Consider the following 22,028-nt stretch of genomic DNA (forward strand, 5'->3'; position numbering starts at 1 on the left):
AATATATTTATGCTGTACGGAGTGTGTAAGTACGTAAATATTTATGTATGCAATTATTAGATAATAGGGTCCATAGGAGCTTACTTAAATGTAGCAGGCAGAACATTTTCAACTCTTTGCTGTGCTTCCTTGTTTACTTATTTATATTCAGACAAAGGAAGTGGTAAGGCTGACTAGCTGACAGCTTTTCTAAGAAGAGACCATTTTGTGTTAGAGGAAGCAGTATCTCTCTTGGATGCCCTAACAAAGTACTTCTAAATTAAAAAGAAACCCAGGTCTTAAACAGAAGCAGCTGGGTATTAGGCAAGGAATTACCAGACAGGCTGGAGGTGGTCACACAGAGGGAATATATGGCTGTTTCATCGATCATACTGCTATGAACGGTCTCTAACTGCCTAGAGGAGAAAACTTACAATGGATTTGCGAAACATTCCCTACCGTTCAGACGTGGTTGCATGGAACCCAGATGACTTAGCAGAATATTTTCGGATGGTAAGTTTAACTGTGTTTCATCTTTGTATGATGGAGGAGCAAACTACTGTAGTGTTGTTTGTGCTAAATTTACATATTTTTATAGTGGGCAAAGCTTGCTGCAAAACTAAAAGCAAAACCAGTGACAATTAAGAAGCCAAGCTAAACTAGCCAGTGAAATAAATAAATGAATCTTGAAAGTATGTTTTAAATTGGGTATAAGAGAAATTCACGGCTTTTCAGAGAAAATACATACTTTACTACAACAGTCATTGATATACATATATTAACAGTTGTAGAAAGCTTTAATGTGTGAATATTACAAGTTTTCTAGGTCTTCAATGATTTTCAGAGGAGAGATTTTTTTTCAAATTGTTCGGTGTTCACAAATGAGCCTCTGAATGCCTTTGCTAATCACATCCATGAGAATCCAGACAGGAGCTTACCAGTTGTGGATACACAGACTCCTAATTTTTTTAGGCTCAGTTGGAAAAATCTTTCACCTTTTGGTTTGAATTCTCTATTCTAAAACTTCTTGGGCAAAACTCACGGCTCAAGATTACTAGCTACCCCTTCTTTCCTGTCTGATGTTACCGTGTGTGACTAGCTAGGAACTTTTATTTCTTCTGACATCTTTTTCACATGTGACAATCTCTAAATTTCATTTTACAATTCAGAGGAGTTTCCACACTGCATAAATACTTTGAAAGGCATTCCCTGCCATATTGGCAGGAATTCACTGCCAATATATACCCTCTGCACAACGATGCTGACACCTTTGTAATTGCCCAGGAATGTGTAACTCAGCCAGTTTTACTGAAATTTCCTTTCTGTGCATTCTTTCTAAATTGCTCATTTTTCAGTTCACATCGGAGATAGGGCCTGCTCCATCTCCATTGCAACTGAGTACATTCCTCCCAAAGTCCAAAACGGTCAGCTTGGAATTTAACATTCAGATCAATCAGAAGATTTGGGAAGATTTTCAAGTAATGCCGGCATAGCTGGCCACTTTTCAAGTGAGCTGTCAGGCTAGACTCATAAAACCTGGAACAGTTTGGGCGTCATTTTGAAATCATGCAAAATTTATTGTTTCAACAGCTCCTATAACTCTATGAGAGTTTTCTTTGCGGAGTTGAGGCAAGTTTGATGCTAGAATGCAAAACTAGCTAACAAAGACAAGCAGATCTAACACAAAGTCTATGTCTACCAAATCTCCAGAGAAGTGAAACTGCCAACTACTTGCAAACTTCTAATTTTAGAGTGCAGGGGTTAATGGCACAGGAAAGCGAAACGAAGAATTGGAGGTGGAACGCAGGAGATGATTATCAACAGGCAACTTCAGACAAATATAAAGAACATTACAACACTGGTGTATAGTGGTTTGGATTATCGTTTCCAAGAAACTAAGAAGGGAGACAGCTTCCTGAAAGAGCTGATAAAGATATCCTTAACAGTGATAAAAGGATTAACTGAAAGTTCTATCATAACTGAAAAGGCCCAGTTACATTAATTTTTGAGTACCCCCCCTCTCTTGGTCCAGATACCCCCAGGATAGAAATAATCTTGGCATTCCACTTTTGGGAAGGTGAATCAGAGCAAAAGCTGCTTAAACTCATCTAAGAAATCTGTGTAAGACAATAATGTCAACCTAAGTCAGACAGCTCTGGGCAACTGCCCTAAGTGACCAGATCTTCTCCCCAGATAAACTCATACGATTTCCCTCACACATATCATTAAAAGGTTGAATGTTATACCTTAAGAATGATTTATTTGCATCTGACTAATATATTTTGCCTGCAGCCATATGTTCAAAGACCAGGATTCAAGTCCAAGAAGGATAAGCATTTTTTTTTCCTCCTAAACCGAGATAATTGTGGGATGATTTTCAAAGGACAATCATATTCAAATCATCTCTTACTTGAAGTGATTGGTCATGACACAGGGCAGTCGTAATATTTTCATCAATTCATTGTTAGCTTACACCTTCATATTAGCAAAATTCAGCCAGCATACACACCAGTAATTTATGTAACAATACTATGATGTATTACTGGCATGAATAAAGTCCTCAGTTTCTGTCAAATAAGAATACTCCATACTTAACAGTAATAACATCTAATTTATGATTGTATGTATGTTAACTTAAAGCTTATGTTAATTTAAACCATGCATTCAAAATAGGGAAGGACCAATAAAGCACCAAACCTTCAAATATTTCTAAACACTTTAATTTTTTTTAGAAAAAGCAAAGATGTTCATATTTGTAATATCCCGAGGGTTATTTTTAATAGCTAAACAGTATTTTTCATCAGTTACTTTAAGAATGAGATTAGGTCTCAGTCACACTGATGCGTTCTACCAAGTATAGTAGTTGTCACTGCTGCATACAGACGTGTGCTTCACAGAGCATTCACTACATGAAAGAGACATTATTTACAGGTTCAAGTCCTCAGTTTGCACAAAAGTCCTAATTTGTATCCTAAAATATTTAGCAGAGTTGGGTCTGTTTCTACATATAAGTAACTGAAGGTGGCTCCTAAAAATACTCTCTCATCTGTTCCAATATTTTCAGGATCTGCTCTCATGTAACACCAAGTTATGGGATTACTCCTTAAAATGAATAAATAGAATAGAACTAAGAAAAGACATGATGCTTTCTATAAGACGTTATCTGCTTTTGGGGAATTATCCCAGCAAGACATGATAATTTGTCTGCATAGCTTTCACTAATTCAGGTTTCAGGGAGGACCAGAACCGTTCTTCTGTCTTGAAGGCTCCAAAAAGTCACTTTGTCTGCCCGCTCTTTGGGTTCCTTCTGGTATGGACTTGATCAGCTTTAAACAGAAAAAATGTATTCTAGCCGGATCAAAAATATAAGCTGTGTTCTCACATTATGCTACTACTGTTCAAACAAAAAAACCCTTAAGAGACCCACTGGAAATATTTAAGAGTCATGTCTTGCTAAATGAGGCTAGTTTTTTGGTTGGTTCTTTTTTTTTTTTTTTTCCTAAGTCCCCCAAATTACTGTTAAATTTTTGGCTAGTAGGACCAGGAGCTTTCTTTTCTTATGTACATGATCAACTTCTAAAATGCCTGGCCTTGTCCTAAATGCTAACATAAAACATAATATTGTGGAAAAGCTTTCCAAATGTTACAGGTATTATAGATAATTTCCAGGATTAACAAGCAACATTTCCATCAAGAGGAGGAAGCTTTTTGATCACAACAATGAATTCAGTGACTGGGATCAGGGCTTCAGCGTTCCAATATACTAAGGATTTTGTTGTACTTCCTGTTTTCCGCAACCGTTCATACCAGTCAGTACCACAACTACCTATTTTCCAAATATTTCTACGGGCCAGGAAACTGGGAGGTGGTTTTTAAATGTGAGGAATTATATGTTCCTAAATGGATGAAAATCCTCAAGTCCACTGAAGAATCTTTGTCTTAAAAATCCACATTTACAGAACGAAGCGAGCCATTTCGACAGGCTCTAGCATACAAAAACGTAACTTGAAGCATCTACTCAAAGCTAAGCATGTCTATTCTTATAATTAAGGGGTGTAATAACCATCTTCTTTTCATTGACAGTTAAAGTATAAGGACTGTGAGAAAGTCGTGAGAAAGCACAGCATAAATGGACAAAGGTTTTTGGTAAGTAGAGTTGTAAAATTCCTTCCTGTAAAATTCCAATCAATTGTTTCGACTCCTCGTTAGCTCACAGTTGGTTACTAAGGTATAAATACCAGAAGTAAATGTCTTTGCTAAAATCAGGCAAACATCTTGATTTAAATATGGAATGCTGGGAACCCAAGCATGTTGTTTAATATGCATGTATTTTAGTATTTTTTAAAGTGACAGGGAGGTTATAAAACAACAGTCTTGTCTTGAATTCATCTCTCCCTTTATAGGAAGTGCTTGTTTTCAAATATTAACCACAGAAAACTCACATTTATTAATTGCCTTCTACTGCTAAAGAAGACACAGACCTGGTCAGAATGACTGCCCTTCTATTGTAATCTCCATTTCATGCCTCTCTAGTTAAAATTAGATTTCTTCTGCAGCAACACACAAAATCAACGAACTTTAAGAGCACCAAACCTAGTAAGCAAAGTCCCACTGGGTTTAAATCAACACTGCCCCAGGCTTTACCAACAACTTAACTGCACAAAAGCTAACAACTTCCATTGACATAGCTGCTGCTTTCAGGTCTTAAATACACATCCATGAAGATGTGTAAAGGCTTTTATTATTACTTCATTTTACTCCCTTTTTTTCCCCCAAATATTAACTATTGTATTTTCCCCAAAATAAGTCATTTTGATGATCTGTATAGTCATAGTGGGGAAATCTATGCATACCTCTTCTAAAGCCTTCTTATTTTTCATTTACTTGTCCTAATCTATCAAGCTTTTTGACATTTCATCTAAATGCGACACAAAATCTTTCAAGCACCTAGGAACAGGATATTACACCTCAGTCAGATTTATTCAGATGTGTGCCACAAAATTTATCTTACTAACGCCTAAGAGATACTCCTTAGCTCAAGCACTAAGGATCTGTGGCTGGAGTGGGAGTTCCTGCTCTGGAAGCATCATGAAATTCTGGAAGTTTGTGTGGTACAAATAGCAAAAGCAAAAACTGTGTCATTCCTAAGTGAATTTTGTAACTTTTTATTATTTCCAGAGTGTTTCTGTAACTACATAGCTCAGAAGCATCTTAATAGATTCATAGGATGCTTTTCTATTAAGCAAGCAAGCAGGTGCTCATGTCTGCCAAGACTTTTTTTTAAGCTTTTGACCTACTTGCCAATTGTATAATGCAAAAAAGGTTCACCTGTTAAGCAGAACAACGAAAGGAGACTTTAAGTGGAATATTCTAGAGTACCATGCTATCTTGAAAAAAAATGCTTCTCTGTATGAATGCGTTTTCTAAGAAACATCTTTTTACATTTTGTAAGTTATTGGAAACTGCCAAATTACATTTGCACAGAAGAAACTGGTAAGACTGAGTGTTTGCAGGTTTTGTATCTATTGCCAGATCTATATGGTAAACCTGACTGTAAAAATATTGCTGTCTTATTCATCAGAACAACATCCTGGTTTCAAAGGCACATTTCTGTGCCTTCTGGCTACCACAAGGAAAGTCCAGTTGAGATGTAGTAGGAATAAAACCGGAGGGATTCCATGTAACTTACTCTGATAAAATTCTCTCATATTTAAAATAACAACATGGCCCTTTCATGAGAGTTTAGACTCAAAATAGCTGTCAGGTTTATCACCAGGATAGAATTCCAAGAGACAAGCTTAAAAAGTCTTCAGGAAAAAATGACAATTCTTCAGTAAATCCTGCAGGACATTTCCATAAAGGGGGTACATTTTTTTCTGTGCTTTACTCCTGTGAGTACTCCCAGAGGCAAAATAGTGCTGGAAAACACAGATGGGATTTGTTCTGTCCTGAAAATCATTGATAGCATTGTGAACCAACGTGTAATTAGGAACTTCTTACTGTTGGCAGTAAGAAAGACAGAAAGAATCAGACTATCATCCATATTCCAAAGAGAGTTTGTGAAGTTTGTGATCAAACCAAACAAAACACTTTCACAAAACTTTTCATATTACACTAATCTATCCCAAACTTGGAGTCGTGCATGACGGAAGAAGAGGGGAGCTGACTCTCTCTGCAGGAGCATCAGTGAAGCTCTCAAGACTTAGAACATCTCAGCTTAGGTCAGGAGTAATCTGCAATCTAATTGCTGTATTATGGTTGAAAGGGGAAGAAACACTCTCCCCCCATCCCAGATTCTAGGAAGATTTTTGTTAGGCTGCCAAGGCTGCTCTTAAATCCAAGGAGTTTTCCAGCTACATCTCCACTAGAACATGTGATTTTATGTATGCTATGATGTTACAGATAAGGTTCTTGACAAAACTCCAGCAAACGGTGCTCTATTTATGATTTACAGTTTTAGTCTGAAACTTTGCAGTCATGGTGTCTTGGTGTTTGATTTCACCAAGCAGACATGAAGGAGTTGAATAAATCTAGCTTCTGAAGTCACTTAAATACCATATTTTTTAGCTGTACTAAAAAGACATGAAGCAAAACAGCATAAGATCAAAATCTATGGTAGAAGTTTGCATTGCGTACCAGGAACAGCCCTTTACAAAGGGCATTTCATTGTACATTGCCTTAAAACTACAAGTGTTTAAAAAAGCATTTAAAATATCCTGTGCTTTTATATTTACTGTGAGAAGCATAATTCCAAAATTGCCAGGAGTAATTCCACTGATGATTTCAAGCAGACCATGCATGTTCTGTTGAGCTCACACCCGTAATCAGCAGCATAGGATGTTACCAGGATGTAGCTCTCTATTAATTGTTTGGCGCTGTCCACTGAGATGAATTAAAGTATCTCAAGACTTCTTCAATAATAAATACATACAGGATATGTTTTCCTGTATGGCACTGTACAATCAAAAGCAATATCCAGAAAGCAAGAGAAAGAAAAGAGGAAAAAAAATAGAAGACAAAGTAGTTCTGGAATCTTTTGGTTTACTGCTTTAGCTTAAGTATCTCTGACAATATCAGTTCTTTTGAGAAGGAGAGCAGGGATGGATTCTAATCTTGCCTGTAAGTCAATGTGACGATATAACACCAATAAAGAACTGGGTTAGAACCCAAATCAGAGAAGCAAATTACTTAACTTTAACTTTGCACGGAGTCCCATTAATTTGTTATCAACACTGGAAGAATGGCTCACCTGCTGGTAAACAAACACATTTACCCAACTCTCATCTGGTAAGACCTGGTTTAAGATTTTACTTGTCCTTACAGATCTTCTTAACAAACTATCATTAAAACATTTTAGCTACAGAAATACTTCTCTTTGAAGTTAGATGTGATTATTTTGTTGAAGTATTTTGTGTGTGAACAAATACACATGGTATTTATTAACCTCCTACCTAGTTTAATACAATTGGCAGCAACATAAAGTAAAAACCAACATCCAGCAAAACAAAACAAAAAAAAAAAAGAGAAAGGCTTTTTTATTAAAATGAGTTCACACCTCTTATGAGCCACGGGATGGGCAGGCTGTTACCCTGCATTGCTTTTCTCTGCACTTTATGTTCCTATCAGTTGAAACTTCATGCCCCATTTTTGAATACGCACACTTCTGTAAGTCACGGGGTCTTCCATGGATAATTTTGTGATATATACCATGTGTTTCCTTTTCAGAACATGTCTGAAAATGATATTCAGAAATTTCCCAAACTCAGAGTGCCGTAAGTAAAACCAAAGCAATTTAACACTAAAAATACTCTTAGTTGCTCTGCAGTGAAAACTCATAGGAAACATTGGGCAAATGATTTGCAAGTGATCAGTTAGAGGCCTGTTTATTGCACTGTACTGACAGAAAAAGAAGAATGTTCCAAAATAAAAGGAGTGTTGTCATGACTGCTCAAGCACAATGATGCAATGCAAAAAAAATGTCTGGGGGGTATTCAAAAGAACTCGTCCATAAACTCTTTGACTGACAGCAGCTACACAAAGGTTAAACACTTTTGCGAGGGTTACCTTCAAAGTATGATTTGACTCTTCACTGCTTAACTGTTGACTTTAACTCAAAGTAAATAAAATGTCAGGTATGTACACAACAGTTGAGGAGTTCAAGTGATTTTCATCATGTGCTTTTCCTTTAGGTAGGTGTTAAAGATAAATCAGCCTGGAACATTTGATTCAGTGTTAAATATCTTTGTTGCTCATTTCCCAGTTCCAGGCTCACTCCCTCTATGCATATCTTGATTTTGCTATGGGAGATACAGTCTGCTTCACCTTTTCTGATGCATCAGAGCTTCGGTAACATGTTTTGGTGAAGCTAAGAATATTGAAAAATTTTGAAATACCTGTGTGGTCTGTAACATTCATGCGCTCATGGGTAAGCTGGTGGCTAGATCTGAGAGCGGGAGGATACTGCTGTTCGGATCAGATATGCAAGGGCTTGAACTTGAAAGCCTTGGACATGACGTTTCTTAAGATCATAGTGATATTTTCATAGAATAAGTTTCCCAATAATAGGGATTGGTCATGTATGATGTGTTAGTAAGGGGACCCAGATGCTATAATAAAAAGAGGCCGTGATATTTCTGCATTTTTGAACTTACTGTCACTTAAAAGCAACATTGAACTACGGTTACTGAGACTGGGGGACCAGAGTTACACCAGATTGTCTGTGAAAAACTCATCTTACCATACTGTAAAACACATTGCTTGTAATTCTATAGTAATGTGGCCCTCCTTAACAGTCCTTTGCCATAATTGCCTTGAGTTCTCCTTGTTTAAACCTGTAATTTTGAGAACTTTTGGTGATTTCCTTTCAAATTCATGGTCAAAAGTGGTTAGTGGAAGGTCTAATAAACCTGTCTGAAAATGATATTCAGGAATTTACCAAACTCAGAGTGCCGTAAGTAAAACCAAACCACACATACAAGAGATATTAATGTCATAGGTGAATAGTTAAAATGAAATCTGACAATGTGGAGTTTGCTCCTATCTCCTCATCTAATCTATTGATATCTCAAAAATGTTTTGAAAATTCGATTTGCACAGTCTGCTTACCTTGTAACACTCTGGCAGAAAGTGAACAGCTTTTTCTAGTCATTGCTTTGGAATCTATGGTCTCACCAAGATGCAAAGTGCTTGCTGTTGACTTCTAGAAAACATTCACACCTTACTTTTATATCATAATGCAAACCTTACCTAGTAGGAAGAGTTGTTCTACAAGCTGAAATACACATTGGCATATTGTAGTATCCCACCTGATACTTAACAGTGCTAAAATCTGAGCATATTCTGTAAAAATGCTTAACATAAATAGCAAGCATCACACTTACAGCATTGTTCAGTGGAATGGATAAAAGGTATATATACAAGAGAGATTGTTCTCCATAACGTTAGCGGGGTTATGCTGACCTACTTGTACTGAGAACAGAACCCAGCGCTTGCAACTGTGTAAGGTTTGCAAACCACAGCCTACATCCATACAGCCCTCCTAAGCTGGGTGTGTGGTTTTACTAAATACATACCTTTGAGCAAATCTACTGATCAAGTCTTGAATATAACTGTGTCATTACTTGGGCATGATTTTGTGACTTTTACAAGAAGCTTTAAGTGTCTAAGTAGGTATTACGCAAAGTATGATAAGCCATTTCCTTAAACTAATACCCCCCACATACACAATCTTCTGCTGTTATTAACAGAGATACCATTTTGAAAGTTAATCTCCACCAAGCATGCTACAGGTCCACATCTTTATGAATCTTCTTTTGGCTTCTTTTTAAATACCAAAAGAGGATTTAAACATCATTTTGAAAATTTTACATATACAAGGGCACCTTATAAAAGTGGCCGATGCATCCAGACAGTCCTGCAAGTTCTATTCTGGCAACCCTTTTGCAGGCAAAAGGCCTAACAGACAAGAAGTCTGCACAGGATTAGCTTCACCTTCACGTGTATAGGCCACACATAGGTTTCTTGAGGGATCATAACAAACTCCACAGTTCTTTTACCTCAGTAGGGATTCCCGTTCTTGTTTGTGGTCACCACCTAACTTTCTTGTATGCCTGCCAGAAACACTGAGGTCTTGTACACAAGGTCATCTTCACTGGCATAGTTAAGGAAATCTATTCCGCATGTCTATTCAGGCATTATATCTTGTGGAGGATGGAAAACGAAGACTGAATAAAGACTGAGTTTTTCATGGAGTACTTGAGAGGATCAAAACCAAGAGTTTTCTTCATATTTGAGTTACGTGTAAAGCTGTACCAAGCAGAGCATTAGACAACTGGAAACCCACGTGCCCTCCTTTCCTTGCAGTATCTAGGCCTTTAAATAAACCCGCAAATTTAAAACTATTATTCCATTTGGAGCTTCTCTGATAAATATGAAGTTTTTACACTCATTCAGAATATTTACATTGGTGATGCTGTCACTCTTTGGAACCTTGAGACCTCTTGCACTTACGTGGCTATGAAAGCAATCTTAGGGAGAAGTTTAGAAAATTAGCTTTGGTTAATGCTATATTTTGATTTAACGTGGCAGCCTGTCTTTCATTCCCTATTGTGTGCACAGTGGAATCAACGTTGCAGCTCAGGTACAAGGTCCCAAAGCAAAAGGCAGAGTACAGTTAGCTCCACTCACCACTTCAGTTTCACCCTTTCCTTCAGACAAGAGAGAGGTGGAAAAAGCCATTTGGTCTTTGCCAGTTCTGTGTCGTGGTTGAATGGCTCTGGGTGGACATAGGGAAGAGGGAGCGAAGAGAGATTCTTGGACTGATTTAAGGCTTCAGTTCAAAGGCAGTACTCGGACACATGCTGAGCTTTGGGCACTTCTTAAGCTAAATAGAAAATGCCACCACGCAGTAATTCTACTTGAATAGATACAAATCTATTTGATGATACAGAGTATCAGCTTTAAATCACTTGGTAAAAATACACTTTTAAGAATACTAACCATAAGTAAGCCTAAGATTTTAAGCATAGTTGCCATTCTAGAAAAGTTAAATCCCTATCTGTTCCAGTGACCTACATAGATCTGCTATGGCACTGATGAAGGATCTTTGAAGACCTGATACTGCATGATTACATGTGGTGGAACCCAGTCTCCAGGTTCCAGACCATGAAGAGTTTTCGCTACTTCACTTGTTCACAGATTTAGTGGAAATCTATGGCTCAGGAGACACTCAGCCATTATCACATTGCCACAGACCTTTAAGGAGCGGGAACATTTGGGCCAAGTAATCTATTCGTAGGAACACCTAACGCACACATTTTCTTCCTCTTTCCACTGAGAAATTAAAATAAATAATTGTGGCACGACCATCAGTTTTAGGGATTGGGCTATCAAGAATGCAGCTATCATCCTAAGTAAGAGACAGCATCACAGTTGACCTAACAATTTGTTCAGTTATTAATAGCTTAATTCAGTCGCAAACTGTTTTCTTCAAACATACACTATGCTTAACACTTGGCATTTTTGTAACAATATGAAAAACTGCACTGTTATGTTTTTTGTTGAACTAATTCATATTACTCTTGTACTTGCTGTATCTTATGAAAGAACTATTGAAGTTAATATTAATACCACTGGGTTAACATACACACCTGAAGCTTCACAAACAACACACTGTGTCTTGTAAGTGGTATAATGGTGAAAAAGGGAAGGGACATGGTGTATTTTACACAGAGCAGACATTGTCTTAGGCACTAAATGAAACTCAGACCTAATCATAAGGGTGGCATTAACATTTTGATACAAACCTAAGGAACAAAAGGCCAATATACAGCTTAAGGGACACATGGAGTTTTCTTAATGCTCATCACTATTGGCAGTCACAGAAGCTCATAAAGATTTTAATACTTGTGGATAACAAACATGAGTATTGCAAACTATTTTAAAGTACATTCAACAGAATGTGCCTTGATGTGGTCAGAATTAATAAACAAGAAAAAGCAAAGATCTAATTCAAAATAACATTGGTGGTTGGTTGATATCAGACCCATGGTCTAAACACTGAAGTCAGTCTTTGCCACTGTTATTATTTACTATCTTGAGAGAAAACGTTTCCAAGTTTTCAGTAAGTCAAGGTACTCATACAGGCTGTTGATCCATTTGGCCATCCCCAGTGGCAGGTTGCTGGCAAACCTGAGATTTCAATTTTTCAGCCTTGGTCAGAAAGCTTATGCCATACCCCATAGCACTTGTGAAAATTTCCAGTAATAAAAAGAGCATCATTGCACTAAAGTACATAATCGTGTCTGCCAGTTCAAACATGGTAAGTGTGCTGCATTCTGAATGGGACACATTCAGAGCCTACAAACATGGCACAGTCTGAAATTCCTCTACTTTGAGGAGAGTCAAAGCAGAAACCTAAAATTTAAGAAATCTGTGGTGCCCTTCTCTCTTAAAAAGGTATGCCTTGGGCAGAAGGGAATGTATGTGCACACATGCTCTCAGATGGGATGCTACAGGTTGTTGAAAAGTTTAGAGCACAACTGATATTCCGTCAGGTTTGAAGCCAATATAATAGTATTGCATCTGCCCCACAGACTTTTCTCAAAGGTCAAAACAAAGACTTCATCACAAACTATGCTCTTGACAGTGTTCTATACGCAACTTCCTGGCCTTAGAGGACTTTGCCTTCCATCTCTCTTACCCATCTTAAGTCCTTTATCCCAATACAGGTAGAATGGATTCTGGACTATACTCACAACCATATCTGCAGTTAAGCGAAGAAAAGCCAATTTTGGAGTACTGCTCTGGGGGTTGGTTGTGTGGTGTTTTTTTTATTTTCAACTTCCTGCCAGTTTTAAGCCAAGCATCTGGCGGAGGAGGTAGAAAGAGAAAGAGAAGTCTGAGTAACATTTTCTGCAAGTGCTGTTGCCTTATCCTCTCCTATCATCCACTCCCACAACTCAGAAAGCAGTGTGGTTTTGGTACTTCCTTCCTCACATGGCTACAGACTCAGCTGCTCAGTGCAGCGATCTTCTCTAATAATGTTCCCTGTAAAGTGTTACCTTTCTAAACTTTGCTTTTTTCTAATAACTTCTCTGAGCCATTGGTTTGAAGCATTTCAAATAAACTTGAAGTGAAGATTAGACACTGTATTTTAAGCAGCAAATGACTAATTTTTTTGGCAGCAAGATAAGATGAGCAACTTTTTCCATTCAGTTTTTCCTCAAAAATCCGTTGGTGTAAATCCTCACAGCAGCCAGCCCAGGTTTAGTCCAGAAAGCTTCCAAACACTCCTGTCTCATGGAAGTCGGAACTAAAAGAATTATTAGCTCTAAAACCAGTGATCTTCATTTTCCTTCTTTAGCTGAAAATAAACACAATATTGTGAAAGATCCTTCCTCTACTACTTCTACAACAGAGAATAAGCCACACACAAGTTCTGTAATCCACTTCTTAACCAAAGCACTGGTATATGCAGTGCACTGTTCACCCTGGAACATTTCCTGATGTTTTACATGGAATTTATTATTCACACAGCAACTTCCTTATCACCTGCAGCAGAAGGAAATTTCTTGATTGGTTGGGAAAGAAGAGCAAGAAGAGCCCTATGTCCATAACTTGGCATTTTTCTTGCTTTATAAAAGATGCTTGGCATTTTTCTTGCTTTATGCTTGGGTAATGATGTAGATTTCATCTACAGGTAACGATGTCAGATTTCCTTCTTAAATTATTAACATTTGTGCATGTGTTTATTTCAAAAGGGGCAAGTATGACATATTTGCTTCAAATAAGAAGAGTGCCAAGTACTCTCCTAAAAAAAAAAAAAAATTCTTCCTCTGTCTTTCTATTTTCATATTTGGATCCTTGAGTACATATCCTTAACTTCAAATTACCCATCTTCGTCCTTTTCAGACAGCACAATCATACTGATCTGAAATTGCATGTTCTCTGATACTTGCTGGCAGCCTGTTTTGTCCATAATTTTCCATAATAAAACAGAGCAACCCTATGCCTTGAAGTTATCTTTTAATCTGAATTACAGTAAAGTAAGTATTAGGGAAGCAGCAAGGGCAAGAGAAGGGATAGTCAAAATAGAGAAAGATTTTTAGATGGTTCAGGATCAAAAAAAAAAAAAAGTATATTTCTGTTGGCTTTTTAAAAAAATATTAGATTGCTTGAAAGCTTGTCTTCCTCAAGTTCCAGCCCAAAAAAATCAGTTAGACATGAAAGAGATGTACGAAGGAGGTAGTTTGGAAAAAAAATAGGGGATTATTATTGCTGAGTAGCAGAAAAAGATATGAAAGAAGAAGAAAAACAAAAGAGAGTGGTAACTGCCTGGACGTAAGCAAAGATTTCACAATGCTGATATAAAAGTTGATTGACCAGATCTAAGAAGTATGGAAAAGAATTCTGCACTAACAAACAATGAAGTTAAGATTTTACAGAATTTAGAATCTGTGGTAAACAGACATGTTGAGTTCCTGACTTTTTTTCATATTACTTTTATTTCCACAATTACTGTATCTGATAGACCTGATAATATCAGCTAGGAGTAAAACGGGTTATTTTTAACCAGATGTATGTAACCAATTTGCTTTGGTTGCCACAGGATTTTCTCGGTGGGACTTTCCTCAAAAAGAAATACTGAGAATTAAGTACCTGACCATGACTCATTATAAGTTTTTTTTGAAACAAAAACTTTATTTGAAACAAAATAATCATAGAGGCAAACTTCATTCCTATCAGAGCAGAATTCTGTTGCTCTCAGTGGACTTAATTCTGTTAATCTCAGTAATGACTGCCCTGTAACCTCAGAGTTGTTCTCAGGGAGTCAGTCAATATAAACACTCTTCAGTCCCAGATGCCTGTGCTGGCTATGGATGCCAGCAATGTTAGCAGCATAAATGCATGCTCCTGACTGAAATATTACTCAAGATTGCATTTCATTGGCTGCTATTCACCCTACTGCTGTATTGTCATGGTTTAGGCCCAATATTCCATGAATATTTCTGCCCTGCCCTGCAAATGTGTTATAACATGGAATAAATCAACCTTTTCATATTTACTGGAAAGATTCTGGATTAGGTATATCTTGGTTGCAGAAGAGAGGCAAAAAGAATGGAGTAGACACAGGGTACGTGTAATCCCTGCTTTTGCAACCATAAGTTTGGTAGAAGCTGTTTCCTGAAGCATTATCTGCTTTTCCATGCAAAATAATACCAACGCAATCACCATTATGTAAAGCAGCGTTCTAGCGTGTGATGTCTACCACACCCAAAGTTTCTAAGGCTTGCCGGGTTTGATGTTTTTTTTAAACTTGATCCAACAATATGGGGTTTTATCTATGTAAAAACAGTCTAGTTTTCAATTGGATATGCTATAGTGCAACTTTAGAAGATGATAAATTCAATATACTTACCACATCATAAATAGTAATTCTGAATTACCAGATTTAATTTAGCAAATATTGAGAGAAAGCAGCTAAGGAAACAACTGATAAATTTCAAGGAGTTTTTTTTTAAACTATTTTTGTCTTTCTTTTAAACAGAATTGTAAGTAAACTAAGTCAAGAAATAAACAGAAATGAAGGGAGGCTATCTTTCCTTCCAAAATGGTAAGTAAAAAAATTCACCTTTCTTTTTCAAAATTTTCTATATATCTTTTCTGCACAGATTTGCATTTGATCAATAATATGTGGGTCAGAGGGAGAGCCTAGAAATTACATAAAATAAAATGCTGGTTTGTTAATGTCATCTGTTAAGAATAGCGAAGCCTGAGCCCACGTACACCCTAGTTACTTCTGCCATGTCCAGAACCAAAAAACATATAAATTTCATACAATTTTCCACCTGAGTAAATCAATCTTTAGGAATGCTATAAAGCCCAGGCATATATTATTGCATTAATAAGTCATCATGAATGCATTTCACAGACCTATATATCGTTACACTTTTTAATACTTTATGACTTACCATTAATATAATATTCTTGCGATAGAACAAAAGCAAAAATTGCAAGAACATTGCATGAGAAAAGAACAATTTATATTCATATACATATACAATGAAAATAGAATCATCAGATAGTTTGGGTTGGAAGGGACATTAAAGGTCATCCAGTCCAACCCCCCTGCAATGAGCAGGGACATCTTCAACTAGATCAGGTTGCTCAGAGCCCCATCCAGCCTGACCTTGAATGTCTAGTCTACATAACATGGTTTTACATCATCTGATAACATGATTTTACACCTTTGCATTAACTAGAGTTCAAAACTAGAACTGAAAACCATACAAATATTGATCAGCCCTACAAATATTTATGAACTTGACTATCAGCAGCTTGAATATTAATAAATAAAGTTTCTATTTGCAGGACTGGAGCCCCTGGTAAATTTATTTACTGAGTCCCCTTGTTTCTAAGCACTCGACCTCACTGACTTGAATTTTTTTCAAGACAGTTTAGCTTACATTTAGGACCCTGTATGTGATATATGAAGTAGTGTGGGTTTGGCATTTTGGGCAGAGTTAAACTCATCTATATAAACTTCATTCTATTGTTAAAGCTAACCATTACCTCTATTTGCAATAGATTTTAGTATGCTTCAAACATTTAAGAATGGCAAATGGAAGGAATTTATTTGCTTGTATCTTTGTTGTAGGGCACAAACACAAAAATGTCCTGAAAATCCAGGTAAGTGTGTACTGGCAGATAATCTTTAACAACAAGAAGTTTTTAAAAATATTAAAATATTAAGTTAATCCTTGCAGGGCAGAGCAAAAGGGGGGTGGGGGAGGCGGGGCAAGCCAAAGCAGCAACAGGAAAAGATGAGAGCATGAAAAAATTGCAGAAATAATAAAGAGTAGTTACAAGAGAACAAGAGAACAAGTAAGAAAAAACATTTTTAAAACAGAAAAGATGGTGAAGAAAGGCAAGCGCAGAGATACTTAGATTTGCATCCCCAAACTGCCTTCTTTAACCCAATACATAGTATCCACGCTTCTATATTTCTGTTGCAACACCTCTGCCCCGTGCCCCTACTCCTAGCAGTACCCTTTATTAGAGAGGCAACTGCTAGATGTCTGCCGTGTTCTGAAGTTTTATTTCAGTTGTTTTCTTAATAGGCCATGAGCACTTAAAATTTCTGCAAGCTATTATATTCCCCCAGTCCTACTGAAGTTAAAAAACCTTTTGACATGAAAGCTAATATAGTATTAAACAAACAGATAAGAAGTCTTTGCTCATTCTGAAAGCATTCTACTTCAAATTATATTTAAAACTGGAAGTGTAGGACAAACTTGAAGTGATAGCACATATATCATCTCATACAAGGACAGCTACACTCTTAGTTTTGAATCAGAATGTTATTCATAGTACCTTTCATGACTGCCTGCCCTTGAAAGACCTGCCTTGTTCCCGTGACATAGAATTGTGGTTCAGAACTGATATGGGATTTGTTGTGTCCTTTTTGTCAAGTTACATCTTGATAGTTTAAAGTTGCACGTTCTAAGAAGCCTGTGGTTATGCTTCTTTACGCAGGATACAGTCAAGAAGATGGCGGCTGGTCTTCATTTGTGAGTATCAGGATTAACAAAACCTACTGGTTGAATGGATTACCTCCTCTGTAAGCTCTATCGTTTCTTGCATTGTCTACTTTGGGCACCACGCATGGAGGGAGCAATGCCAGGGCTTGTTAGGATGAGGAGAAAGAGAAGCAAGACCATGAACGACTGGAGTAGCTGCATACAAATTTCTCCACAGAGAAAAGAGTCTCCCCCAGTAATGCAAGGCAGAGCTTCAGAATGGCAGTCCTATAACCCCGGCTCAAGTAGAAGCTCAGAGTCTACAACCACGTCTCCACAGAACCTCAGCTGAATTTTATATACCTCTTTCAAGCTCTTAAAAAGGGTGGCTAGTATAGGAGAGGTTGCTATATTATTCAATGGCAAATTCTTGCCATTTTATTCTCCAGAATTGGTTTGTTGTAAAATCTAATTTATTGAAGCCAACTAGACTGCAAAAGTTCCCTTTGCCTTTCGGCATAGAAAATGCATTGGTAAGTGTCATTACAGGAAGCATACACAACTCAGCCAGCTAAATGAAAAAGCTGACTGATGCCCAGTCCGGGTACATGAAGATCTCTTACAACGACCGGTGCCAATGTTTATTTGCAAAAAATGGAGAGTAATTTTTAAAAACCACTTGCTACTAAGTTTTCAGGAGATTTGCAGCTATTTTAGGAGCACAAAAGGTAAAAATAACCACCTATAGGACAGCTGGGCTCTATGTCAATACAGAGCTAGTCTGGAACTTTCAGCCAAGATACCAATGACAAATTGAATAGTCTTTTTCTTGTAAGCCTCAGCAGATTGCACAGAAGACGTGCGCAATGACCACTACTGGATTTGCACTGTGTTCTTACTAGGTCCTGCAAGCTGTATGAAGCTGTTTTGAGCCAGATCAGCAGAGGGTACCAAGACCCATATCAAAGACCTCTTTTTTTCTGAAACATTTTTAAATAGTTGAATTGCAGGCTGTAGAGTACATGCTATTAAGTAAGAAAGAATATCATCAGGCATCAATTGCTGCTCAAGTGTGTTTCTAAGAAGCACTGAATTGTTTGCTGGTGCCTTGTCTGTTACCTAAAACTAAAGGACTGTGCATTTCAATAAGCTATCACCTTGTCTTGACCTTCCACTGCAGTTACTGTTATAAAATGATACTCGTTTCCTTTCTTAAGCTGTTGAGTGCTGTATGCATTAATAAAATGCTGCCTCCTTTCCCCATTCTATTTCAACAGAGAATTTTTTCACTCAAACTGGTTGTAAAAATTTGATATCCTCCAGAGCAAAAAAATACCCCAGTGAGAGGCCACAAGGAAATTGTACTGCAGTGTTCAGTATGCTATTACAGCATCCGTCTTTTATGTACATTTGCCAGGATGAAGATGATGACTATGAAAGCCCTGATGATGACCAGGAAAAGGAAGATGAGGCTGACTATGAATCACCAACAGAAGAACCTGAGGAAGCAGAACATGACAGTGACGGCTATGAGCCACCTCCATCCAATAATGATGAAGCACACCACAATGTCATATTTCCTGCCAAGTCACTTGCAAACAACACAGATTATATAGGTAATTACTAAAACTGAAGTGTTATTAATAATTTGTAGATTATATTTGCACACATTGTCAGCCGTATTTTAGGTGGCTGCTAATGGAATATAGAAGGTTTTTCCTTGAAGTCAACAGTGTAGTTCATGAACAAGATTTAGTGACACAGACTTGCTGCATGTTGGTGGCGTCGTGGCTTTTAAAACTAAATTTTCTACTTCAGACAAGCTCTGTTGGATTAAAGATTAGTTTAATGTGATGTGTGCATTGTTTGGCCTTGGGTTTGAACCTGCATGAAATTAAACACATATGCATACTGAATGAGCTTTAGTAGTGCAACCTGGAACAGAGCAAGTTGTCACGACAGTGGCAGAAATCTCCAGTCAAAATTGGGAAAAGAAAGAGATCAGCTTCCTCTGCTTGTCATTTGTTTTATGGCTGATTTTTCAGCAGCCTGCAGCTGTGGAGTGAAATACAGGAGTACAAAACTGCCATCTAGACTGGCTGGTGTTCCCCACAGTCGCTGCACTGCAGTGAATGAAAATAAATAACGTGGGCCAACAGACTAGCAGATGGAATCACCTCACCACCAAAGGGACAGACAAGCCTGTAACTCCCAAAACAACATTGATCACAAAGCAACTGTCCATTAGACACTACACCAATCTCTTTAGGACATAGTAACTTAAGCACGTAGGTTATTGCAAAGGCTCTTTTCATAAAGATCTAATGAGAATAAAACAACCAAACCCTTTGTGTAGTTGTTTAGTTTGGGATTTTTGTTTTCTTCAGACAGACCTCCAACAACGAGATCATCACATCAGCCTCCAGTACCACCCCAGCGACCCGTCCCGTCCCCAGTACCAGCCTCATTTGGGGGAAGAGGTGCTTCTGTACGTTTCTTTCTTAATATTTCACCTATATCCTTTGCCAGTACCTTCTCTGAAGTCAAAATGTAATGTTATTTTTATTCAGATAGCATATGTAGAGGAAGAATTTCAGCCATCAAAATAGATTTGAACTCTATCGCAGGGTGACCAGTTTTTCATGGAACAATTCAATTCCATGGGACAAATACATTAAATTATTTCCCATTATTTGGCTGTTTCTTACACTGGAAATTTGTACCCACTTGTGAATGACTCTCCCATATAAATTATAGATTTGTAAAAGATCCCTCTTTGTTTCTTTAATTATACTTGTAAGAAAAAAAAAAGGCCAGGTCTCTCCAAGCTATACTTCTAGCGCAATTGCCTAATTGAATCCAGACCACATGAAAGTATAAGGAACTGCATAATAAGAACCCCAATGACCCAGATTTTTTTTCCCTTTTTTTGGTCCTGTCAATACTTCAAAACGGAAAGCTATTGTGCTGTTTACAACTGGCACTATAGGTTCACTGCACGCCAGAACAGATGTACATTAGATCTACCCATGTGCGCAAGTAAAGGCAATTTTAGGATGTGACAGAGGGACTTTTGGTGTGACCCAGTGTCACAGTTCACGTAAATAAAACACACAGGACTCAGGTATCATGAGTTCTCAAGACTGCTGTCCTATATTGCCGCTCTATTTTTTTTTGTTTTTGAATAAGAACGAACATTGGAAGACATTTGTCCACAGAAATCTAGGTTTAGATGCAAACATCTTTTGCAGCTGCTGACAACACAATGCTGTTTGACCCCAGCTCTCCCTGTAACAAAGAACAGTCCTTTCTCCCCCCTGCCTCAGCCAGCAACACTCGGGAATACAGACTTAATACATATTTCTCAACTACAAATTTACATCCACTCATTTCATTACCAGTTTTCAAAACTAACACCTGCTGCGTTGAAGAGGCAAAGATACAACAGCATTGTTGAAGCTCCTGTTTCCTTTGACAATACTCATACCTCCCCAAGCATAACATCCACTAGAGAATTCCTTGTGATACGAAACAGATGGAGGCAACTCTGCATCTAACAAAACCCCATATATGTAGGTCATTCTTCAGGAGTGTTAATGGCTCCGATCCTTCCTGCACTAAGCAGAGACCCATTCCTTGTGCTGTAGCAGAGACAAAAGATTGGCAGATGTGATGTGGTGGGGTTAATATACTAAAATTAAAACAGGAAGTTGAAGACACACTTTAACCACATGTAAAATATTTGTTTTAGCTGCCAGCTTTTCCTCCTCCACCAAGCAGCAATGACTTGAGTAGAGACAGAAATATCAAGCCTTTGAAACGTAAGTACAGCTGCTTTTCTCTTTGCAAAGCTTTCCCCACAGGCTACATAGCACTTCACTTTTGCCTTTAGCTCCTCAGTTCCACTCTCTTCTACTGTATACACAGAAGCCTCACTTGTTATTCTAAGAAGTACCACCAGTTCCTGGCTATGCAAAACAAAGATATATTGACCTATACCAGCAAATTATCTTACGCAGCTTTTGTTTTTAGCCCCAGCTCCTTCTATAGACAGAAGCACAAAACCCCCACTGGATCGCCTTGCTCCACCATTTGAAAGAGAAAGCCCTGTACCAGGTCAGTATTTGCTTAAGCTAGTATCTGCGGGGTTTTTTCATTGTTCAAAATGATCGGTTTCAATATCATTCATGCAAAAGAACAAGGCTTAACCAAATGCACTGTAATCCAATCATATACAAGGTGATCTGTTTACAAATAAATAATGTGACCAGTACTTAGAAAGTGAGAGACATTGTATCTAGAAAGTAGCAACCTTAGCTCAGGACTAGTTGAACAGAATGTCATTATGAGGTTCCTGTGCAATAAAAGTTTGACATAATACTTAAGTGAATGAACAAGGAAATTTTTAGCAGATTAAAAGAGGAAATAACTTTTGTATACAAAGCTAACCAAACTCTGCATACACTATGCTGAGTAATTTGGCATCCAGACTTAAAAGAATGTTGAGAACTGAAAAAAAACTGTAGGGAA

At 37.6% G+C, this 22,028-nt stretch overlaps 1 protein-coding gene across 1 annotated transcript in view; it reads left to right on the forward strand.

Moving 5' to 3' along the window:
* The first annotated feature begins 414 nt into the window (after positions 1–414).
* Positions 415–22,028, forward strand: part of LCP2 (lymphocyte cytosolic protein 2 (SH2 domain containing leukocyte protein of 76kDa)) — a 31,522-nt gene continuing 9,908 nt past the window's right edge. Inside the window, exons 1-10 of the mRNA XM_009880738.1 lie at positions 415–492; positions 4,063–4,125; positions 7,705–7,751; positions 15,527–15,592; positions 16,637–16,668; positions 17,515–17,549; positions 18,916–19,114; positions 19,886–19,986; positions 21,250–21,319; positions 21,531–21,614. Coding sequence (XP_009879040.1) covers positions 415–492; positions 4,063–4,125; positions 7,705–7,751; positions 15,527–15,592; positions 16,637–16,668; positions 17,515–17,549; positions 18,916–19,114; positions 19,886–19,986; positions 21,250–21,319; positions 21,531–21,614 — 775 coding nt within the window. The remainder of the gene's footprint in view (positions 493–4,062; positions 4,126–7,704; positions 7,752–15,526; positions 15,593–16,636; positions 16,669–17,514; positions 17,550–18,915; positions 19,115–19,885; positions 19,987–21,249; positions 21,320–21,530; positions 21,615–22,028) is intronic.

Source organism: Charadrius vociferus, unplaced genomic scaffold, assembly GCF_000708025.1.
Source record: "Charadrius vociferus isolate BGI_N301 unplaced genomic scaffold, ASM70802v2 scaffold822, whole genome shotgun sequence".
Lineage (NCBI taxonomy): Eukaryota > Metazoa > Chordata > Aves > Charadriiformes > Charadriidae > Charadrius > Charadrius vociferus.